Below are 20,677 nucleotides of genomic sequence, written 5' to 3'. Positions count from 1 at the left end.
GGAACGGCAGCGTGTTGGTGCCGGTGCCGCCGTCCGAGTTGCTTCGACGGCGGTTTGTGCGTGGGTGTCAGAGCGAGAGCGGAGCGAGAGGGAGCTGGGGGAGAGATGGAGGCGCTGAGGAAGCAGGCGAGCAAGTTCAAGGAGCAGGTCGCCAAGCAGCAGCAGGTCAGGATCCCACACCCGAAACACCCCAATTCTTCCTTGCGCCTCGCGGTTCCATTTCCCGCCGGTGCGCGAAGAAAATGGCCGTGATCTCGCTTCGTTTAGTTGCGCAATGTGTTGCGAGGCTGCCGCCAGGATATGGCAGCGAGATTTTGCTACCGGTTTTAGGGGGTGTCGCGCCTGTCCTGTGCTTGGATCTTGTGTTTCGATGCGAATTTGCGGTTCTTGGGCCGAGTGGATCTGCTTGCCGTGGGGTTGGAGCTTGGACCCACGGGCTGCGTTTTTAGGATGAATGAGACTTCTTCTGTCCTGTTGAATCTTGAGAATTCGGATGGACCGTGAATTGGTCATTGTGGCTCTAGTGTGAAACCGCTGTTGCAGTTAATTGATTCCATGGCTGCGGAGGGCGGAAAAAACCAGTTTTGATAAGGTTTTGTGTTTCAGTAGGCACTGAATTCGGCACTTGGAGTTCTAGACTTCTAGTTTCAGCCGAGGCACTTGTAATAATCATGGCTCTGTATGGATTGCGAAGTCCTTACCTGATGGAAGCGTGGTAAGGACGAATTGGATGATTATTTTGTTATGTTAGTTGAAGCGTACCATACCACGCTGATTTGACTTCTGTGAGTAGTTATGTGAAACATGCCCCTTCTTTAAATTAAGATTTAGTATCTCATTATGTTTGGAATTGAGGCACCATGTGTGCATTAGGAATCAGAAATATGTGCCGATTTTGTAATGTGTATGCAAAACCTTTGGCTCCTGCATTGTGGTAGTCTGATTGACCTCATATTCACACAAATAGACAGGAATGGCATGCCTAGCTTCATGGGATGATGAATGGTTTTGTTTCTTACAATCATTGCCGTGTATTGATCGCATTCCTAGTAGTCACTTTTTATATTGTAAATTGCCTGCACTATAGTTTTCTCTTGTACTTGAACAATCATGTGTTCTAACAACACAACTTTTCGAACTTATACTACCATAATGGTATCAATAGAAAAGCTGTCATGCTACTACATATGGAATTGACTACTTACAGCTTTTTTTCCACATTTTTGCAGTCTCTTTTTCCAAGCCTTTTTTTCTTTGTTAATTACAAGAAGGCAATAAACATAAACAATTCCTGCTATATTGTTACTTGTTGCCTAAAGCCGTGCTTATAAATCTGAAGCAGTCTGACTAAAGAGGGTATTCTATAGTTTGATTATGTGTAGTTTACTCAAGTTCTTCTGTATATTCCCTCAATTGAGGCATTAACTGTAGAGAACTTGAAAATGACCTCACTTATGGCCTTATAGCTGATGCTATTGTTTTGAAATTAAAAATTTTGTGGATGCAATGTTTACTGGTGCTTTAAAATTAATTCTTTCCTTGCTGACATTTTGTGATTTTACATTTTTCAGGCTGTTATAAAGCAGTTCAGTACTACTGGTTATGAGCGCTCAGATTCTGTTGTAATTGATGAGGTTGAACTACAGAGACATCAACAGCTCGACAAATTTTATAGCTCTACTCGTTCTGGAAGGGTAAGATTGGGAGATTCTAGATAGCCATAAGACCTACCTATGTGATGTGAACACGTGGACAAAAATTGATGTTATATTAGCATTGCGGTTCAATGCATTAGACAATACTTTTTCGAAGTCATTGAATATGGAAGTGAAAACTATATGATTGCAATATATGCTTTAGTGAGTTTCATGATGGTAGTTGCTAAATTTACCTGATGTATACACATTAACAGGATTTCCAGAAGGACATTGTTAGAGCAGCTGAAGGTTTGGTATCTATTGGAAACAAGCATATTGAAGTGGGTAGGTGCCTATGTGGTTCATGTCACTTATCCTTGGTTTATTCTGTTAAGATAAGATTCCCTCACAGAATATGAAAAACGATATTGTTTTTTTGTCTTATTTACATTTTCCCACATGGTAGAGCCATTAGTTAGGGTTTGAATTTTGAAATTGGATGTCCACCTTCCAGAATTTAGTTTAGTATGTTGCTATGAGCTAGAATAACAACTTCTGCCTGTAGTTATCATGGATGATGCTCCCTCCATTTCAAAATACAGGGTGTATTAGGATTCAAAATTACAAATTTTGAACAAATCAAATCTTACACATGTTTAGTATACAAAAGATGTATTGTTAGATTCGTATTTCAAATATCTTTGAATAGGATTTGTTTCATACCAATTGATAATATATCATGAGATAAGTTAATGGTCAAAGTATACTCGGAAGACTTCCTCATAACCTAATATGTCTTATAAAAAGGAATTGAGGGAGTTCTTGCTATGCCTTGCTAACCTGAGGTTGAGAAGAATTAATTCTTTTCATAGTTATTGCCAGGATATTTATAAAGTTTTTTTTTCAGCTTAGTTGCTCCAATTCTGCTTTGGAGCTCATATGCAAAACCTCTAAATGCAGATCTAGTGAAATGGTTTGTGAAACAGTTGCATCTGTTCCTTCTTTTGGTCACAGGAACAAAATTTTCAGAGGACTGCTATAGATATGGAGGTGAAAATAATGCGAGTGATGAAGCCCTTGCAAAAGCAGCATCATTATACGGAGGTGCTTTGAGAAATATTGAGAAAGAGTATGAAGATTTCAACAGAACTTTATCTTCCCAGGTAAGTGTTGTTTGTTCTTTGGATTAATTTTCCACATATGTCCTCTTTGGTTGGAAGAATTTTTTTGGAATTTAGGGGTAGGGGCTTTTGAAGTCTCTTGTTTGGTTGCCTGGTGGTATGAGGAATGCATATTCGAGGGTATAACTACCACAAAACTATGGGTAGGGTTGCTAATTGGAATGGAACCAAGTAACTTTTTAATGGAAGATAGATACATCTCAGCCCTTTAAAGTGACTTATTTTTAGCATGGATTTACTTTCTGGAAATTCTATTGATGGATGCATTTTGTACTGGAAGTTGCAATTGGCAACCAGAGATTGTACCTGACAGCCCCAGAATATCGAAAATGTTGGATTTCTTTTAGTAAAATTTTCGCAAGCCCATGGTGATTCAATTAGCCCATAAATAGAATTGCCTAGTTTTGTCAAAACCAAAATGTTAAAAATTATATCATTCTGTATATGTTTGCCCTTTACTTCCATGTGATTTCACTACTTCCTGTATGGAGTTGGTAACCATGCACGTTGCACAATAATTTTGAAAATATTGTGGTTGTAGAACAGTGTTTATCAATTCAAATTTGAGCTCTGCCTCTGAAATATATTCTGTTTGATAGAAGTATAAGAGCCTCAGTATGTGTTAAATATTTTGATTTCATTTAGATACATTCTTCCAATTTTTGGCGTTTCAGATTATAGACCCATTGAGGGCAATGTCTATGGGCACACCCCTGGAAGATGCTCGTGGTCTTGCGCAGCGTTATAGCCGGATGAGACATGAAGCTGAGATCCTTGTATGTACTGGTGACTTGATCCTTGCTTCAAAGGAGTTACTTTCAATTATTGTTACTTGCATGCACCTGATCCTTCTTGTTTGTGCAACAGTCTGCTGAAATTGCCAGAAGAAAGGCACGGGTCAGAGAAGCTCCAATTCCGGAGCACACTACAAAGCTTCAACAGTCCGAAGCTAAAATGATAGAGCACAAAGCAAGTATGGCTGTGTTAGGAAAGGAAGCAGCAGCTGCACTTGCGGCTGTTGAATCTCAGCAGCAACGGGTAACCCTTCAGCGGCTGGTTGGCATGGTGAGATTGCCTGCTTATAATAATGGTCATTCTATTTGCATTTTTTTCATTCATCTGTTTCTTATCCTTGGCCATTCATCTTGTTGAAGGTAGAAGCAGAAAAATTATTCTATCTGAGATTAGCTGCAATACTTGATGACGTTGAGGCTGAGGTAGAGTTTTCACTTTTCACTTTGATTGGTAGGTTATGAAAGTTCTCTTGCATTTCTTTTTTTTTATGAATTCTTTTTCTGTAGATGTCCTCTGAGAAGCAGAAGAGAGAATCTGCACCACCTATTATATCTTCTCATAAGCGTGCTGAGAAAGCCCAATATTTCCTTGCTGAGGTGAAATGGAGTAACCAGTAGTAAAGAAAAAAATACATATACTTTCATTTATGTTGACCAATTTTTCTTTGTGCTGCAGGCAGTGCATAACTTCAATGGGACCACAGAGAAGGAACTGAGCTTAATTGTTGGCGATTATGTTGTTGTTCGTCAGGTTAGTGTGTTCTTAGCAATTTCATCTGTGGAAGTAATGTAGTTCCCTCTGTCTTTCAGAATTGTTACGTAATCATAAGAAACTATCAGGTCAAAGATTAACCAATTAGCATATGGGCACTTGCCCTCCTGTAGTGAGGGCAGAATGACTGCCTACAGGCTTGTATGGATGAATCAGTCTATCAGTTACTAAAGAAAATAATCATACTTTGGTGGAAGCAATATAGGGATGAATTTGCCCGTTCAACCAATAATAAACACTGAAACTATTCAACTAATTGACTCAGTACTATTTTACTGTATGATTGCTTATTCTTTCCGTGCCTGCAACAGATTGCTCCCAACGGTTGGGCTGAAGGAGAATGCCGAGGGAAGGCCGGGTGGTTCCCGGCCGCCTATGTTGAGCGGCGTGAAAATATCCCACCCAATAAAGTTTTCCCACAAGCATAAGATCATAAGCGTGTCATCTGTTTCCACTGTGCAGTGCTTACTGGTAGCAAATAACATTCCATGACGCCAATGCACAGTTTGGCATTAGGGGAGCTGTAAGTTTGTGTGTAACTTGTGAACCGTTTGATGCTTGTATCTTGTACATCTTATATTCTTGTGGTGGTCTAGACTTTAGATAAGACCTGTCCGCACACTGTGCCTGCGAGCACACTGATGATTTCGCCTTGCGTATGTGCTCGCGGTAGCATGGGTCGAAGACTGAGCTTATCGCTTCCTCTGCTACTGACGCCTTTCGAATGTAAAGTGATTCTTGCTCTCTTCTTTTTTTTTTTTGCTATCATGTATCAATGGATTGTCGTTCTATGTTTTTTCTATTGATACCATCGTGCATCAGGGCCGTGAACCTGCAACCTGTTTGCTCAACCTGCAGAATTTCAGAATGCTTCTCATGTAAGCTGTCTTCCACCAGTTCCAGCCATGCTAAACTATTTTCGTTTACTCGACTTCAGTAGTTGAGATCATTGGAGGGTCAACAGGTAGTTGAGATCGTTGGATGGCAAGAAATGGCGTATGAGATTTCTGGCAATACGGCAGTTATCACAAGGAAATTCAATCCAATTCTTATCAACTGTTGAGTTGGGTTTTGCGCGCTTGAATATCCCAAATATGCTGTGCATGATTATCATGTTAAAATGTGCACATAAATACATGGGTAACTCAATGGGCATCCCAATGTCATAAGAGATTAATTTTCAACTTAGACCTAACTAGTCAAACGTTATGCACAATTGAACATCACATCGCTCGTACCCCACTGATAACCATTCGCGCTCGAGTCAATATCTCGATTCATACACAAACAATCACCACATTGACTTCATCGGCAGAAAGTATATATATTCACTTATACAGGCCGATAGGAAGATAAGCTGGAAGTAAATCTGTGTGCCATTTGTCAAAGCTGTGCTCTATCTACCACAACATTCACATGGAAGTCACGGCCAAAGTTATGTGTGTACACTTTAGTGAATGGGCAAGCAAATTGGTATTTATCTCCGCCCAGATGCCCTTTGCATGTCATAGGCACCCCATGAAGCATGTGTTGCGCCAGGTCCATACTGGGAGGCAGAATCAGCAGCATTTGCCTGCAATAGAGACGCCCCTTTAAATGAGGATTAAGGGATGTGAGGGCTGGTTCTGCAGAAAATGAACTGGAGGCCAGGAGACATACTTGATTCATGCTGTAACCAGTGTTATAAGGATTTGGGGCAAAATTGCCCTTGGGATTCCCATAGCTTCCAACATAACCTGCAGGGTAGTCAGCACAAATTATATCACACATACCACATACAAAGATTGAACTAGTTAATCAGATTCACCGAATCACCTATTACAACAGACTATCAGCTTAACCTATTATGCCTGATACTGAACAGCCAACACAACATTAAGTTTCACAACAGGATGGTAGTTTCTAAAGAATACGGTACACAGATAGGTCAGGATTTAGCACACAGATTTTTCACATCTCAAATATCACTCTGGCAGCATCTTTTAAAACATTATCTTAACATTTGGCTAGATTTATTGCCAAGGCAATCCCGCCTATTGTTCGCGTAAGTTGCAGAATTACCGTTCTGGGCAGAAAAGATAAAAATATAAGCTTCCTCCTACTCAGATCATACCTTGATTTCCTGCAGACATAACGGCCCGTGATCTGTTCTCCGCGTTAGCAACCTCAGCTCGGAGTTTCTCCACTTCAGAAGCCACTGAAATTAAATTCTTCTGCATCTCTTGTCCCTGCTCATAACTCTCGGCATATCCTTTCTTCTCAAGCTCAATACCAGATCTGCATGTTGATCCATAATTAAGTATCATACAATTTGAAGAAAGCAAAGGCATTCATTGTAAAGTTGCCTTTCTCTGCATTACTCAACAGATGATCAAAATTCCATTGAATCTACTTGATGAACATATCATTCCAGTTTGGAGTGAGGTGTGTTTTGACTAGCAGAACAGCCAAGATGGTTACAGGACCAGGTGAAAGGGAAGAACAAAATGGCTAAGACAATGATTACCAATAATGTTGATTGGGAGAAAATAAAGATAAACCAGGGAAGAGAAGATAGAGCGTCATATAAGTCTGTATGCAAATTTCATATTTGCCACAGATTGAAAAACCTTAGACCTATTTTGAAATAAAGGGGATTGGTCAAAGATTTAATAGAGATCTACCTCAAATGCTGTGTTTCGTGTTTGATCTCCTGGATCTCAGCTTTTAGTGCAGACACCTTCTGCAAGTCTTCTGCTGAACGAGCCAAATCCTGTGTTAACCCCTGGACCTGGCCCATGAGTTCCTGCCTTGCTGCACCCAGGTTTTGAATGTACAGACGATCTTGTGCAAGCTCTGCTCTCATTTCATGTACTGCCCGAAGCTCTGCTTCCATCTTCATTGATCTCTCATAGACCTATAAATCATTTTGGACATTACAATCAAAAGAACCATAAATTAATTTCATTTGACACATTTACAATCTTTCTGGCAGTCTGCTCTGTTAATCTGTTTACAATTCTTCCGTACTCTCTTCTCTTTACCACCTGATAGGGAGCAGAGCTATTTTATTCAACTAAGCCAGGCGGGTCATAGACTCAAAGATACATGAATTTACATGATAATATAGCATGTAAGTATTTGAAAATGTCACCTGAAAATGAGGTATTACCTCAAGCTAAAACATAAAAATCCCACTTATTCAAGTTATGCAGTTTCAATTTTCAAACCTACAGCTAATGCAATTTCTTGAAAACGCACATACAAGTGTAACTAATAAAAAGTATAGCATAAATAAACTTGGGTTCTAATTTTGTGGCTTGTCTCTTCCATTATTCTGGAAGGCAGCCGCCTAGCCTGCCAAGGCACTAGGCGGCTCTCCTGTCTAGTACCCAATTGCAACCTAGTTCCCTCCTTGCCTTGCCAGCCACCAAACCCACTTAGGCAGCCAAAACCTGAGGCAAGCTTGCCTCTTTTTCAATTATATATAGTGTTTCATTGGCACAGGTGTGGGTGTCGGTGTTTAATCTGCGTGCAGGTGTGCGAACTGCAGATTTTATTTTGGGACACTCCAAATATCACCAGGAATAACACTGTTTGGGGTGTTTGACTAGGCAAAAAGATTAGGACATGTGTGCCCAGGTTGCACTTCTATATCCTCTTTCATATTTTCCAACTGCTGGTACTATACAAGCCAAAAAAATGGGTGCACATGCGTGTTTTGATTGTTTTTTGGAGATTTTAGTGACCTAGGATGTCATGCACAAATTTATCATGAAAGGTGGCAGTCTCCAAATACAGCGCCCAAGGGAGTGTAATAAACTAAACAATACAGAATGTTGATTTAATGGCATTACAAGTTTCAAGTTCACATGGCCAGTCCCAAATAGATCCACTGCGACACAAAATATACACTGAAAAGTCAAATTAGCCCTAAATCTACAAGAGTGGGAGAAACTTAGGTCTCTATAGACACCAAACAAACACAAGAGAGCCTCTAGGCCAGGGCTGAAGCTCAACATAGCTTCAATTCTTAGGTTAAATTGGGCACGCTGTTTCCAGATAAGTATGTATTTGCGCTTGCGCATAAATTTGCAATGGGTAGAAAACGAAGATACATTCAGGCTTCAGCACGCTGAAGCTCGTGGGGGGAGAGCATCCGCACCTCGCGAAGACGTAGGTCGCCCTCCTCCTGAGCGGAGGCCAGAGCGCGCGCGGTGTGGCCGAGCTCGTGCCGCGCGGCGGCGACCTCCTGCACGAGCGCCACGTGCGTCGCGGCCAGCCGCTGGTTCTGCGCGAGCAGCGCGTGCGCCTCGTCGATCTCAGCGCCGAGCCGCTCCTCCAGCGCCGCCAGCATGTGCGGCTGGGGCGGCAGGGGGAGGGGGCCGCCGCCGTGGCCGTAGCCCGCAAAATGGCGGAGATGAGGCGGCTGCTGCTGCTCGAGGAAGCTGTCGGGGTGACCGGGCGGCAGGCGGGGCGGGTCGCGGAAGTCGTCGGGGTGGTGGCGCGGGGGCAGGCGCTGCGGCTCGCGGTAGTCGTCGATGTGGTGGTGGGGCGGGAGGTGGGGGTGGTGCGGGTGGCGGAGCGGAGGAGGATGCGGGTGGTTGCCAGCGCCACCGCCGCGGGGGTAGGAGTGGGGAAGTGGGTTGCGGTGGCGGCCGGCCATGGCGAGTCGCCGGAAGCCCGGAGAGAACCCTACCGATGGGGTGGTGAGGGTACACTGTTTTCCCCAAAAACGTTTTTCAGGAGCTCAGGAAGTCAGGAAAGGATGAATTTGCACAAACCACCTCGGATCTTGCGTTAAACAGTGCTACTACAATAGGGTCATGTTTGCTTTATCTTATAGCTGATTTTGAAGTTCTGATTTTGAAAAATTCGTTAGATAATTTCAAGAATCCAGAGTGGAGAATCCATAATGAGCTGAATTCTCGGTTCTCGATCGATTTTGGAGGTCATCCAAATTTTAGATTTTCCATAATCAAGCCTTCAAAATTAGTCGAAAGCTGAAACAAACTGGCCTAGCGCCATTGCCAAATTTGTGTAAGGTCAGTCTCAGTGTACAGTTTCGTAACACTATTGTATTAATATTAAAGCTGAGAACTAGGTAATTGTATCTACTGTGGGTCATGAGAACGAAACTCTCTCTCCTCTCCATGCAAAATTGATGTGGCGTAAAATTTAGTGCCATTAAACTTTCAGTGAAATCCCCTTGAGACTCGCCTAATACTGCATGAATTTATTTTAAAACCGTTCAATTCCTACTAAATCAGGAAATGTATCGCATAAAAAGATTCATTTATTACACTAATCGTGACCAGATCAATGATATGCCTTTTCTTAGATCCATGATGCAAAGTCCGTACATTCTGGCTCGTTTTTTGAACCGCGATAATCTTTACCGAAGCGGCTATGAAAGACGATTTTTTTTCTCAAATAATTTAATAAAAATTTGACAACAAATTGATGCATTGGCAATGCATTATCAGATTATTGAAAGGTGGAATACACTAGCTCATAACCATACGACTAGAGATTACATTCTTCTTCAGACTAATTCTTTTGATCGGCATACTTTTTTCAAACATGAAAGCACCTTAGGAAGAACTTGACCAACGCCTGCCTGAGCCCCAAGCCGACGAAGGCCCTCCGCGCGGCCCTAGCGTGACGACGCTTGCACAGCTCGTCCTTGCAGTCGCAGAGTAGCCCCAGCATCTCCACGACACGCGCCTGAGCGACCTCCTCCTCCTCCCTCGCCGGCGACTTCTCGACGACGGTGATGTCGCACCGGACGGCCACGCAGTCGTCCCTGAGGTACCCCGAGAACCAGTCCAGCTTTTGGTTGGCGAGGAACCTCCCGAAGCCCCGGCGCCTGATCCCGACCCTGTTATAGGTGGTCGTGAAGCTCCCGCTGTGCGGCGGCAGCAGCGACGCCGGAGCGCCGGGGTGGCGGACCAGGGAGAACGTGACCTCGGCGAGGACGTCCTTGGCGGGGGCGGCCGCGGGCTCGTCGAGCTCGAGGTGCAGGGAGACGAAGCCGGCGTTCTCCCTGAAGTCCCCGTTGGGGTAGCAGCAGATCTGCTTCCACGTGTGGCCGGCCACCTGGAAGTCTGGAACCGGCTGGACTCGAGGCACTTGCAGGTGCCGTGCATGGCCTTGAGGCGCCTGTGTAGCCCTCGATCTTGAGCACGTGCGTCTCGGTGGCCGACACCGTGGCGGCGACCGTGGACACGGAGACCCCGGTCGGCGACACGGCTGCTGGCGGGCTGGCTGATGATCGGCAGCTACCGGGACGTGCGACGACGGCGCGGCGTTTAACACGGCAGCGGTGTCGTCGATCGAGTTCGTGTACTTACTATAGGAGTCGCGGTTAGATTTTCAGAAAGTTGGGTAGGATTGCGTAGATACATTATACTCCAAGGTACACGGAGAAGTTGAGTTGTAATAATCCCTGTACACGACGGCAAGTATGATGTCCTGCTGAAAGACAAGCAGGAGTATATGTCTACGCCGTTCAAAAGGAAAAAAAAAAAAGGACTATATGTCTACGTGATCTTACATAACACTGCTTCCTGTTGGATGAAAAAAGACTTCGAGTAGGGAATGGTCCGAAAATGCTGTGCTTCACATCTCTTTCTGAAGTACAACACCATCGGCAGCATGGGAGAACAAGAAAAAAAAATTATCTGATCAAAAACACATATCGGTTAAGAATGACCATGTGATATTTCACAAGTAACATGGTAGTATTTAATACTCAATCTGGACAATTGATTTAAAAAGTACATCTGGACAATTAATTTTCATTATTTTGTTTACCTTCATTCATTTTTAAAGTAAGTTGGTTCCCATCTCAAATATCGGTTGGGTCCAACTTTCATTCTCGACAGGTGGGTCCTTTCCAGGCCGTTCACTTGTTTCCGTTCGCGACTCCTCCCATCCGCCTCTCCCTCCCTCCCTACACGTTCGTCTAATTCACCTGAAAATACCAATCCGAATTAGATATCTTGGAGCTCATGAATTTAAAAAGCAAACTCAAGCTTGGCTTGATTTGAGGAACTAAATTCTAGCTTGAGTTGATATTCTGGCACATAGCTAACTCGAGTTATTCTTAGTGTCTCACTTAAAAGCTCCAATTAGATATCTTGGATTCGCAGAATGTGCATAGATCACTCTACGGAAAAAGAAGTTATAATCCAATTTGGGGTATCATAATAATTTTTTCTTGATTCCTGCATGGTCGCGCTGCTTTCTATAAAATTAATGAACAAAATCCTGGTTTGAAAAACCCGGCAATACAAATTTCTGAATGTTTTCCGACTTGACTTGATTTAAAATTCAAATCCGTCCCCCCTGTAGTACCGACATGACTAACCGACCTTTGCCCCCGGGCCTGCGGCTTTGACAATTCGCGCCCTGACCCCCGCCTATCCAAAAATTTCTCAATCCCCACTCCCCCCTCCAGGCTCCAGATTTGGGGCCCCAATTCGAGCGACCTCGCCGCCTCCCCCGGCATCTCTCGCCGCCACCGCCGCCCGCGCTCTCCCTACCCGCCTCCCCCTTCCGCCCGCCCGCCTCCTCGGTTCCCCAGCCACACACTACTCGCACTCTGCCGAATCAAGGCCAAACCCTAGCCGCCGCCGCCGCAGCAGCATCGCCGGGGGTCGCCTCCTACCGGTGGTGACTCAGTGCCAGCCCACGACCTCCGGCTCTCTGAGTCCTCCCGTCGACCATCACCATGGAGGTCGTCCCCTGAGCTAGTTCGTGCGTGCTTCGAGTCCGTTTGTGTCCTTGCGCTTACGTCGAGACGGCTTCCGTGTTTGCTTCCTTTCCGTCTGCAGGGGAACGGGAACGGGGAGGTCGATATGGACGCGACGATGGCCACCCTTGGCCCGGAGGACGACACGGCACAAGGGCTCATTTTGCCGAGTAAGGTCATGTACCGGCCGCAGGCTGGGAAGTCCATCCTAGGTATGAATCTGGTGCTTGTGCGGTGTGTGGTGTGCGTTGAATGCTTGGGTACAGTATGGACCCATGTTGCTTGTGGTTTGCTTTTCCCTGATTAACAACGTGCAGGCCTGTGAATTGATTGGTGGTTACAGTTCTATTGTGTCCATAGAATTTCAGTGAGCTAACTCTAGGTCTGTGCTTTTGCAGGTCTTGACGACCTCGCTCGCAGGAAGCGGGGATCCGAAGGCGGCAATGTGTTTAAGCCTCCCCTTCCCAAGGTAGCTGTTGCTGCCAGTTCCGTTGATGAAGATGAGAAGCCAGGACCTGTCGAGAATGATGCGACGAGCCTGTCTGCAGCGGGTCGCAGTAATTCATCGCGTCGCTATCGAGGAAGTGCTTCTGATGATAAATCATCTTCAAATGGTGCGTCTTATTCTTTGAACAAAATACATGAGTTTCTGGTGGCTGTAGGGCTTAGAGGAAGGGCAACTGCACCAGCAGTGTTGTGGTGTGGGCAGGTGCCAGTCAGCAGTGCTGACTGCAGGGGAGTGATAAAATCGAGTGGTTAGTGAGGGAGGAGTGGTGTAGCTGCTGTGAATCTGGCAGTGGGAACACCGCCAGTGATGGGAGGATGATGATGTGTGGGGTGAATCCCTGTCAAGGCTGTCTACTGAAGTCATATCAGGGAATTACGGAAGCGTGACCTAATAGTGATTCTGTTAGCTGATATATAGACCCTTCTAGTGCTATGTTTTTATGGAAATTCATTTGCATTCATCTGTAAATTGTAACTAAATCTTTCTCTTCGTTTTTGGAAGCAACAGTTGCTGATGAGGATGAACGGGTCCCAACACCCAGCCGTCGGGATGAGGCTCACCGGCAAGAGGTCAGTATCACATGGAAAATACGTTCCCACCTGCTTGTTTTGGAAATTACATCAATAATTTCATTACTTTTATCTTGACCTTACTAACAAGTCAGAATTGCTATGCCTGTTGCTTTACAGACCCACATCTCTAGAAGCTCTCAAGGTTCCCATGCTTATGACACGCCTCGTAGTTATGACCACTACGATGATAGAGGATCCCGTGATAAACGAGGTGACCGTGAGAGATCTGCATCCATTGGCTATAGCAGTAGTGGAAGGCGAAGATACCATGATGATAGAGAATCTCATACTAGGCGTGATGAGCGTGAGAGATCTACATCCATTGACTATGTTAACAAGAGAAGTCGACATGAGCATGGCTCAAGAAGCTCAAGAACACCTGGTACTTTTTTGGCCTGGCATTCTTTTTTAACTCTTACTCACTGGCTTGACACTTTACTAATATGAGTATGGTTGCCATTGCGAATGCTAGCAAGATCTGATTGGGATGATGGACGCTGGGAATGGGAAGATACACCTCGTCGAGATTACCGTGATGATCGGCCTGGCTCCCGAAGGCAGCATCCAACACGATCTCCTATGCTTGCTGCTGCATCCCCAGATGCTCGTTTGTTGTCTCCTTGGTTGGGTGGGAACACGCCACGTTCAGCAGGTAAATCAAGCTCAGCTAGAATATCTGCAAGACTGCTTTGTTTTTATGAAGTAAATATACTCTACATCTCAGTTACCTGAATAAATCACTAAATTAATCATAACGTGATGTTGTGAATGTCCAGCATCCCCGTGGGATAATGTATCCCCTTCACCTGCCCCCATACGCGCTTCTGGTTCCTCAAAAGGGTCTTCTTATTCAGGTTCCGGTAGAAGATCACACCAGCTTACCTTTTCATCACCAAATGGTTCTAATGTAAGCTATAATTTGATTTTATACAACATTATTTTACTTGTTTTTGAGGAAAACACAATTTTACTTCATGCTATCAAATGTGATTTTGTATTCTATTTTCTACTGCATAATTTAATCAACCATATGGTTTTGTCCAGCCATACAGCCATCCAATTTTGTAGTGTTCTGACAATGGTCAGTGGCTACTTCTAGATGTCTGTAATGGGAGGGTCTATACGATATACTTATTTTGTTTGGCTGAACATGTACACCTCATTGCCTGCTTTATGCTGGTCCTCTTTCTTTAGGTTGATTTATACTTAAATTTAATAAACAGTGAGTCATGAGCTAGGATTGTCATTTAGTTGATGTAGTTACTATCTAAAAAGTTCTATAATCATATGTGTTTTAGGATGACTTCTCGTTCTAGGAATCATTTTTTGTTTTATGTAGTCATTTAGTCAATCAACATTGTGAAACTTTACTGTGTATAGTCAATCAACATACTAATAGCAACCTGGGGAGTTGATGATCTTTGAATTCCATGTTTCTTTAGTTTGCCGTTTAGACTCTAAAAAAGTTATCATTTTATTTCCTCAACATGTTTTTATCATAAGCTACAAGTTTATAACTGCTACCTTGTTATCCCAGGTCATCGATGCCGATAGAAGCCCCTCAAATCCTGATAGGAACCATGAGATAACCGAGGAAATGATGCAAGAGATGGATTATAATGCTGACCGTGCATGGTAATTTTCCTTAAATAAACTTTGTTTAGTTTGTTTTACAGAATGGCAATATTGTAGTGCTGTATGATCTTTGTTGGCATCACAATTATAAGCAAAAGCTTTCCGATTCTGCATTTTGCAATGTTTGCTTCCAAAAAGTATGGCAATGCCATCTGCTAAAGTGGCAAAGTATACTTTTTATATATTTATTAGTTTACATATTGAAATCCTGAGTGTGAACATATTCTATTTGTATTTAGCATACAATCCTAAGTTCTTGTACCTTAGCGTGCTTTCTTCAGTGTTCTAGTGCAGGAGAATCAATACAATGACTGAACAGTCTTATAGTCATAGAACACCAAATATAATTAACCAATCCTCTAACCTTTGCAAATTATTCAGGTATGACTGTGAAGAACACACAACCATGTTTGACGGTGATAATGCTATGTATCTTGGAGATGAAAGTTCATACAAAAAGAAGGAAGCACCGATGCCGAAGAAGCTGGTAAGTTCCTTGTTTGTTTACTGATATGATACTTCCAAGTACATCATGTACTTTGGCTTGACATTTCATGTAACCACCTGGTATCCTACTAGCGAAATGCCTGCAAGAAGTGAAAGTAGGGCATAATAATACAACCACAATTAGAGACATGCTTTGTTTTCCTTGGTCATTCTTCGACTTCCTATCTTCTAGCAACATGTTAGGTTTTACCCCTACTAAATTCACATCCTGATGACATTGATAGCATATGAAGTGCAGTGCACCATCAACAAAGGAAATTGTATTCATCTTATACGATTCATAATTTCATATTACTTCTTTTCGGTATAGTCAAACTGTGCGTGCAGAAAACAGAAGATAATCCAAGATTTTTATTCCAATACTTCAATTATTTCCAGTAAATTGTAGTTTTTGTAGCCTTAACTTTTGCAGTATGCGATGCACTTGTACTCTGTTTTTGACAGCTATGTCTCTTGGTTGCAGACTCGTAGAGATGGTAGTCTGATGACCCTTGCTCAGAGCAAAAAGTTGTCACAGATGACTGCTGATAATGCTCAGTGGGAGGATAGACAATTGTTGAGATCTGGAGCTGTTAAAGGAACAGAAGTCCAGACTGAATTTGATGATGAGGAGGAGCGGAAAGTAATACTTCTTGTCCATGGTATGTTTGCCTATCAAGGCTTCCTTCTATCTATTTGATCTTGTTGTTTGAGATTTGTGATTCAGTAAGCTTTAATCACACCACACATGTTAGAAAGCATCCCTTTGTTTCTCATGGAAGGTTGCGATGGATGCAAACAATTCCTGTGAAGATCATTAAGTATGTTTGTGATGGGGATGTCACCAGGATAGTGCTATTGTACTGATCAACCCATGTAGCTGTTTGTCTCCGTATTAGTTGGTATTAATGGCTAGCAGATTATGGCTCATCCATGATAATCCTTCAGAGCAAGATGTGGCTATTGTTAACATGTATGGGATGTATTGCACACAATTTTCAGCACACATGTTCCAATTGTTCTGTCAACCTGAAACTTACACTATATCTTAATCTGGGGCCCATCAATATTTTCTTTATGTCATTATTTGTACATAAGACAGAAAATAAAGTAACATGTGTGTGAATATTGATTCTTTTACTTGTGGACAAGGCTTTCTTTCTTTTTCTCGAACACACATTGGACAAGGCTTTCTGCCTATCTACAGTATCCTGATGCAGTTGAAGTTGACAAGCTGTTGGCTTAATCTTTGGCAGACACAAAGCCTCCGTTTCTGGATGGACGAGTTGTATTCACAAAACAAGCAGAACCTGTAATGCCACTGAAGGATCCTACATCTGATATGGCTATTATTGCACGCAAAGGTTCTACTCTGGTTAGGGAAATTCGTGAAAAGCAGAGCATGAATAAATCAAGGCAACGATTTTGGGAGCTTGCTGGATCTAAGCTTGGGAACATCTTGGGTGTTGAGAAAACGGCTGAGCAGGTATCTTTCCACATTTCTACATGTATCTATGTGTTTTGAAAACTACAGTTCCTTGTCCTTTATGTTACTCACCTTCGAAAGTTCAGGTTGATGCAGATACTGCTGTTGTTGGCGACCAAGGAGAGATTAATTTTAAAGAAGAAGCAAAGTTTTCTCAACATTTAAAGGAAAAAGCAGAAGCTGTCAGTGATTTTGCCAAATCAAAATCTCTAGCTCAACAAAGACAATATCTTCCCATATTTACTGTCCGGGATGATCTGCTACAGGTATGTATTTGGGTTTGTATTTATCACGAGCTTTTATTGTATCGAGATTTCCGTCTTACTTTCCTCTGCTTCAAGGAATTTACTCCCTCTGTTCCAAATTATAGCCATTTTGGCATTTCTAGGTATCTAGATACATAGCAAAAACTATGCACCTAGAAATGCCAAAACAACCTATAATTTGGAACGGAGGGAGTAGTATATTGAAAGCTGTACCACAAGTTGTACCACAAGTTGTACCACAAGTTCTCTATACTGTAAATGATCAACATCCAAAAGGATTGGAACTTTGAGCTATGGCTTTGATGAATGAAGTAACACCTATGCATAAGGAGAAAGGACATGATGCAGATTGTTGCTCTTTCATTTAGAGAGCTTTGATAATTTTATATTAAACAGCCTTTGGGATTCCTTGTGTGTACATCATGCCTGAGGCGAACAATTAATTTTGCATTTAGTTTATTTGAAATGATAGTAGCCCGGTTAAGTAATAACCTAGTCTTATTGATGTTATCGAGCAGGTTGTGCGTGAAAATCAAGTAGTTGTGGTTGTTGGTGAAACTGGTTCTGGGAAGACTACTCAACTAACTCAGTATCTGCATGAGGATGGATATACTAGCACAGGAGTTGTTGGTTGTACCCAACCAAGGCGTGTGGCTGCCATGAGTGTTGCTAAGCGAGTCAGTGAGGAAATGGAGACCGAGTTGGGAGATAAAGTCGGATATGCCATACGATTTGAGGACGTCACTGGTCCAAACACTATAATAAAGGTAAACTGCTAGTGACTTGTTTGTTTATACGTGTTCAAGCACATCTAGACCTTTGTCCTTCTATCTCAGGTTTTGGTGTTCTTTATTGTCATTACGTGTTTAGGAACTGCATGTGTTTCTGCTCGAATACAGCCTTGTAGGAGGGCATATTATAGGTCTTAGCACTATCATTTGTGATCACATCTGACCACTTGGCTGAAACTTGGGCCAGATTTACATTGTAAATTATTATGTTACTTTAACCTTGGCCAAGTTTAGTTGCTTTGTATGGTTCTGCCTTCCTACAAATAACAAAATTAATCGTTGGCCATTTGCAGTATATGACAGATGGAGTGCTGCTCCGTGAAACCTTGAAAGATGCTGACCTTGACAAGTATCGGTATGTTGCTAACTTCTCCCTTCCTTTCTCAGTATTTGATATAGCTTGGGATGTCACAATATACCTTAGATGGTCTGAGTACGACTTGCCATACTAAAATTTTTCCCCTCTCCCTGTTCTTTTGTAGTGTTATCGTCATGGATGAAGCACATGAGAGGTCACTCAACACTGATGTTTTATTTGGTATATTGAAGAAGGTTGTTGCACGCAGACGGGATTTTAAACTAATCGTCACATCTGCAACCCTAAATGCAGACAAGTTCTCCAAGTTCTTTGGAGGGTAAGATAACCTGATAGGTATCTTTATTCCAAATAAAATGTTGGCCATGCTTACATGTGCAAGCCCGCTAACTCTTTCCTTTGTTTGCAGTGTGCCTGTATTCCATATCCCAGGCCGGACGTTCCCAGTTAACATTATGTTCAGCAAAACGCCATGTGAGGACTATGTGGAAGCGGCAGTGAAGCAAGCAATGACTATCCACATAACCAGTGGCCCCGGTGATATTCTCATCTTCATGACTGGGCAGGAGGAAATCGAGGCTACCTGCTATGCTCTTGCTGAACGCATGGAGCAGCTGATATCATCATCCACCAAGACTGTGCCCAAACTGGAGATTCTGCCCATCTACTCACAGTTGCCAGCTGATTTGCAGGCCAAGATCTTTCAGAAGGCTGAAGAGGGCGCTCGCAAATGTATTGTTGCTACCAATATCGCTGAGACCTCATTGACAGTGGATGGTATCTTCTACGTCATCGATACTGGATATGGGAAGATGAAGGTGTACAACCCAAGGATGGGTATGGACGCGCTCCAGGTTTTCCCTGTCAGTCGGGCAGCTGCCGACCAGCGTGCAGGTCGAGCAGGAAGAACTGGCCCTGGCACCTGCTACCGGCTGTTCACAGAATCAGCCTACCAGAATGAGATGCTTCCTAACCCTGTGCCTGAGATCCAAAGGACCAACCTGGGGAATGTGGTGCTTTTACTGAAATCCCTGAGAGTTGAAAATTTGCTCGATTTTGATTTCATGGACCCTCCTCCCCAGGAGAATATCCTCAACTCCATGTATCAACTCTGGGTGTTAGGAGCCTTGAACAATGTTGGCGGCCTTACAGAAATTGGCTGGAAGATGGTGGAGTTCCCGTTGGATCCGACTCTAGCAAAGATGCTTCTCATGGGGGAGCAGCTAGGGTGCCTTGATGAGGTGCTGACCATTGTTTCCATGCTATCGGTACCCTCGGTCTTTTTCCGGCCCAAAGATCGAGCAGAGGAGAGTGATGCTGCACGGGAGAAGTTCTTCGTCCCAGAATCCGACCACCTAACGCTCCTGAATGTGTATCTTCAGTGGAAGTCTAACCAATATCGAGGAGACTGGTGCAATGATCACTTCCTCCATGTCAAGGGTCTCCGTAAGGCTCGGGAAGTGAGATCTCAGCTGCTGGACATACTGAAAACCCTGAAGATCCCCCTAACATCATGCCATATGGAATGGGATGTGGTGAGGAAAGCTATCTGCTCTGCGTACTTCCACAACTCTGCCCGATTGAAGGGTGTTGGGGAGTACGTCAACTGTCGGAACGGGATGCCTTGCCACCTCCACCCCAGCAGTGCACTCTACGGCCTTGGCTACACTCCGGACTATGTCGTCTACCACGAGCTCGTCCTGACCACCAAGGAGTACATGCAGTGTGTCACTGCGGTTGACCCGCAATGGCTAGCGGAGATGGGGCCCATGTTCTTCTCGGTGAAGGAGACAGATACCTCCCTTCTGGACCATAAGAAGAGGCAGAAGGAAGAGAAGACGGCAATGGAGGAGGAGATGGAGAAGTTGAGGCAGGAGCAGGCTGAGGCAGCTCGCATCGAGAAGGAGAAGGAGAGGGAGAAGAGAGCTAAGCAGCAGCAGCAGGTTGCCATGCCCGGTCTGAAGAAAGGCGCAACGTATCTGAGGCCCAGAAAGATGGGTTTGTAGATAAGAGGTCGAGGAAACTTTTAACAGTGAACTGTGATTTTGTTGTTAGGATGAGATCATGAGATCACTTGTACAATACCCTTGCTGATTCGTGGGCTAATGTAGCCTGTAGTCCGCACTATGAAGCATGTAAAATGCAATACACAAATGACCTTGAATGTAACAGCTGCAACATGGAGAAGTGAAAAAAAAATAGGGTAGTATCGGACATAGATTTTGCATCAATTGATTTTAGCATCTCCGTGTCTTAAATCCAGGGGGCAGGTACTTTTGAATGCTCCTATGTCGATGTCAGTATTATACACTGATTTAAAGAACGTCGTATTATATATTTCGATTGAAAACTATTCCTAAAAATAGTGGTGGGAAATTGAGAAAAGTATCAGGCAAAAACATTGACAAACTGTGGCTGCTGGGATTCGAGCCCAGGTCTCCACGGCCACAACGTGGAATTCTCACCACTAAACTACAGCCACTTAGTTGTATGAGTCA

The 20,677-nt window shown here is 43.5% G+C and overlaps 4 protein-coding genes and 1 non-coding gene across 10 annotated transcripts; 2 read left to right on the top strand and 3 right to left on the bottom strand.

Annotated features, from left to right (window-relative positions):
- Nucleotides 1-16: 16 nt before the first annotated feature.
- Nucleotides 17-5,427, top strand: LOC112882307 (SH3 domain-containing protein 3). Of its 3 annotated transcripts, none has more exons than XR_003226639.1 (11): nucleotides 106-165; nucleotides 1,572-1,694; nucleotides 1,913-1,982; nucleotides 2,652-2,800; nucleotides 3,493-3,594; nucleotides 3,686-3,883; nucleotides 3,973-4,035; nucleotides 4,120-4,209; nucleotides 4,289-4,363; nucleotides 4,696-5,110; nucleotides 5,207-5,427. XR_003226639.1 is itself a non-coding variant. In XM_025947334.1 (10 exons), exons 1-10 carry the CDS (start codon nucleotides 106-108, stop codon nucleotides 4,810-4,812), a joined length of 1,047 nt encoding a protein of 348 aa, XP_025803119.1. In that variant the 5' UTR covers nucleotides 17-105; the 3' UTR covers nucleotides 4,813-5,167. The 3 variants fall into 3 exon arrangements, 1 of the variants encoding a protein (XP_025803119.1); XR_003226640.1 differs by having other exon boundaries at nucleotides 5,243-5,396; XM_025947334.1 differs by lacking the exon at nucleotides 5,207-5,427 and having other exon boundaries at nucleotides 17-165; nucleotides 4,696-5,167.
- A 176-nt stretch (nucleotides 5,428-5,603) lies between these two features.
- Nucleotides 5,604-9,099, bottom strand: LOC112882306 (protein FLX-like 1). The gene is made up of 5 exons (XM_025947332.1): nucleotides 8,529-9,099; nucleotides 7,048-7,280; nucleotides 6,498-6,661; nucleotides 6,044-6,120; nucleotides 5,604-5,957 (listed from the first exon to the last, which is right to left on the bottom strand). The coding sequence occupies exons 1-5, from the start codon at nucleotides 9,027-9,029 to the stop codon at nucleotides 5,862-5,864; spliced, it is 1,071 nt and encodes a 356-aa protein (XP_025803117.1). The 5' UTR covers nucleotides 9,030-9,099; the 3' UTR covers nucleotides 5,604-5,861.
- Nucleotides 9,100-9,940: 841 nt separating this feature from the next.
- Nucleotides 9,941-10,512, bottom strand: LOC112881226. The gene is made up of 2 exons (XM_025945905.1): nucleotides 10,463-10,512; nucleotides 9,941-10,409 (listed from the first exon to the last, which is right to left on the bottom strand). The coding sequence occupies exons 1-2, from the start codon at nucleotides 10,510-10,512 to the stop codon at nucleotides 9,941-9,943; spliced, it is 519 nt and encodes a 172-aa protein (XP_025801690.1).
- A 1,262-nt stretch (nucleotides 10,513-11,774) lies between these two features.
- On the top strand, nucleotides 11,775-20,424 carry LOC112880346 (pre-mRNA-splicing factor ATP-dependent RNA helicase DEAH7). Of its 4 annotated transcripts, none has more exons than XM_025944916.1 (16): nucleotides 11,775-12,104; nucleotides 12,202-12,331; nucleotides 12,518-12,733; nucleotides 13,129-13,196; nucleotides 13,317-13,581; nucleotides 13,672-13,851; nucleotides 13,976-14,106; nucleotides 14,737-14,834; nucleotides 15,216-15,321; nucleotides 15,805-15,982; nucleotides 16,577-16,806; nucleotides 16,893-17,072; nucleotides 17,591-17,839; nucleotides 18,157-18,218; nucleotides 18,346-18,498; nucleotides 18,589-20,424. In XM_025944916.1, exons 1-16 carry the CDS (start codon nucleotides 12,099-12,101, stop codon nucleotides 20,183-20,185), a joined length of 3,849 nt encoding a protein of 1,282 aa, XP_025800701.1. In that variant the 5' UTR covers nucleotides 11,775-12,098; the 3' UTR covers nucleotides 20,186-20,424. The 4 variants fall into 4 exon arrangements, with proteins under 4 accessions (XP_025800701.1, XP_025800702.1, XP_025800704.1 ...); XM_025944917.1 differs by having other exon boundaries at nucleotides 13,135-13,196; nucleotides 18,589-20,185; XM_025944919.1 differs by lacking the exon at nucleotides 11,775-12,104 and having other exon boundaries at nucleotides 13,135-13,196; nucleotides 13,976-14,053; nucleotides 18,589-20,185.
- A 165-nt stretch (nucleotides 20,425-20,589) lies between these two features.
- On the bottom strand, nucleotides 20,590-20,661 carry TRNAH-GUG. The gene has a single exon. It is a non-coding gene; the product is annotated as a tRNA-His (tRNA).
- Between the last annotated feature and the right edge of the window lie 16 nt (nucleotides 20,662-20,677).

The sequence above is a fragment of the Panicum hallii genome, chromosome 2 (genome assembly GCF_002211085.1).
Source record: "Panicum hallii strain FIL2 chromosome 2, PHallii_v3.1, whole genome shotgun sequence".
Taxonomy (NCBI): domain Eukaryota; kingdom Viridiplantae; phylum Streptophyta; class Magnoliopsida; order Poales; family Poaceae; genus Panicum; species Panicum hallii.
Note: the sequence above shows the minus strand (reverse complement) of the source record. Positions and strands in the feature narration are given on the sequence as shown.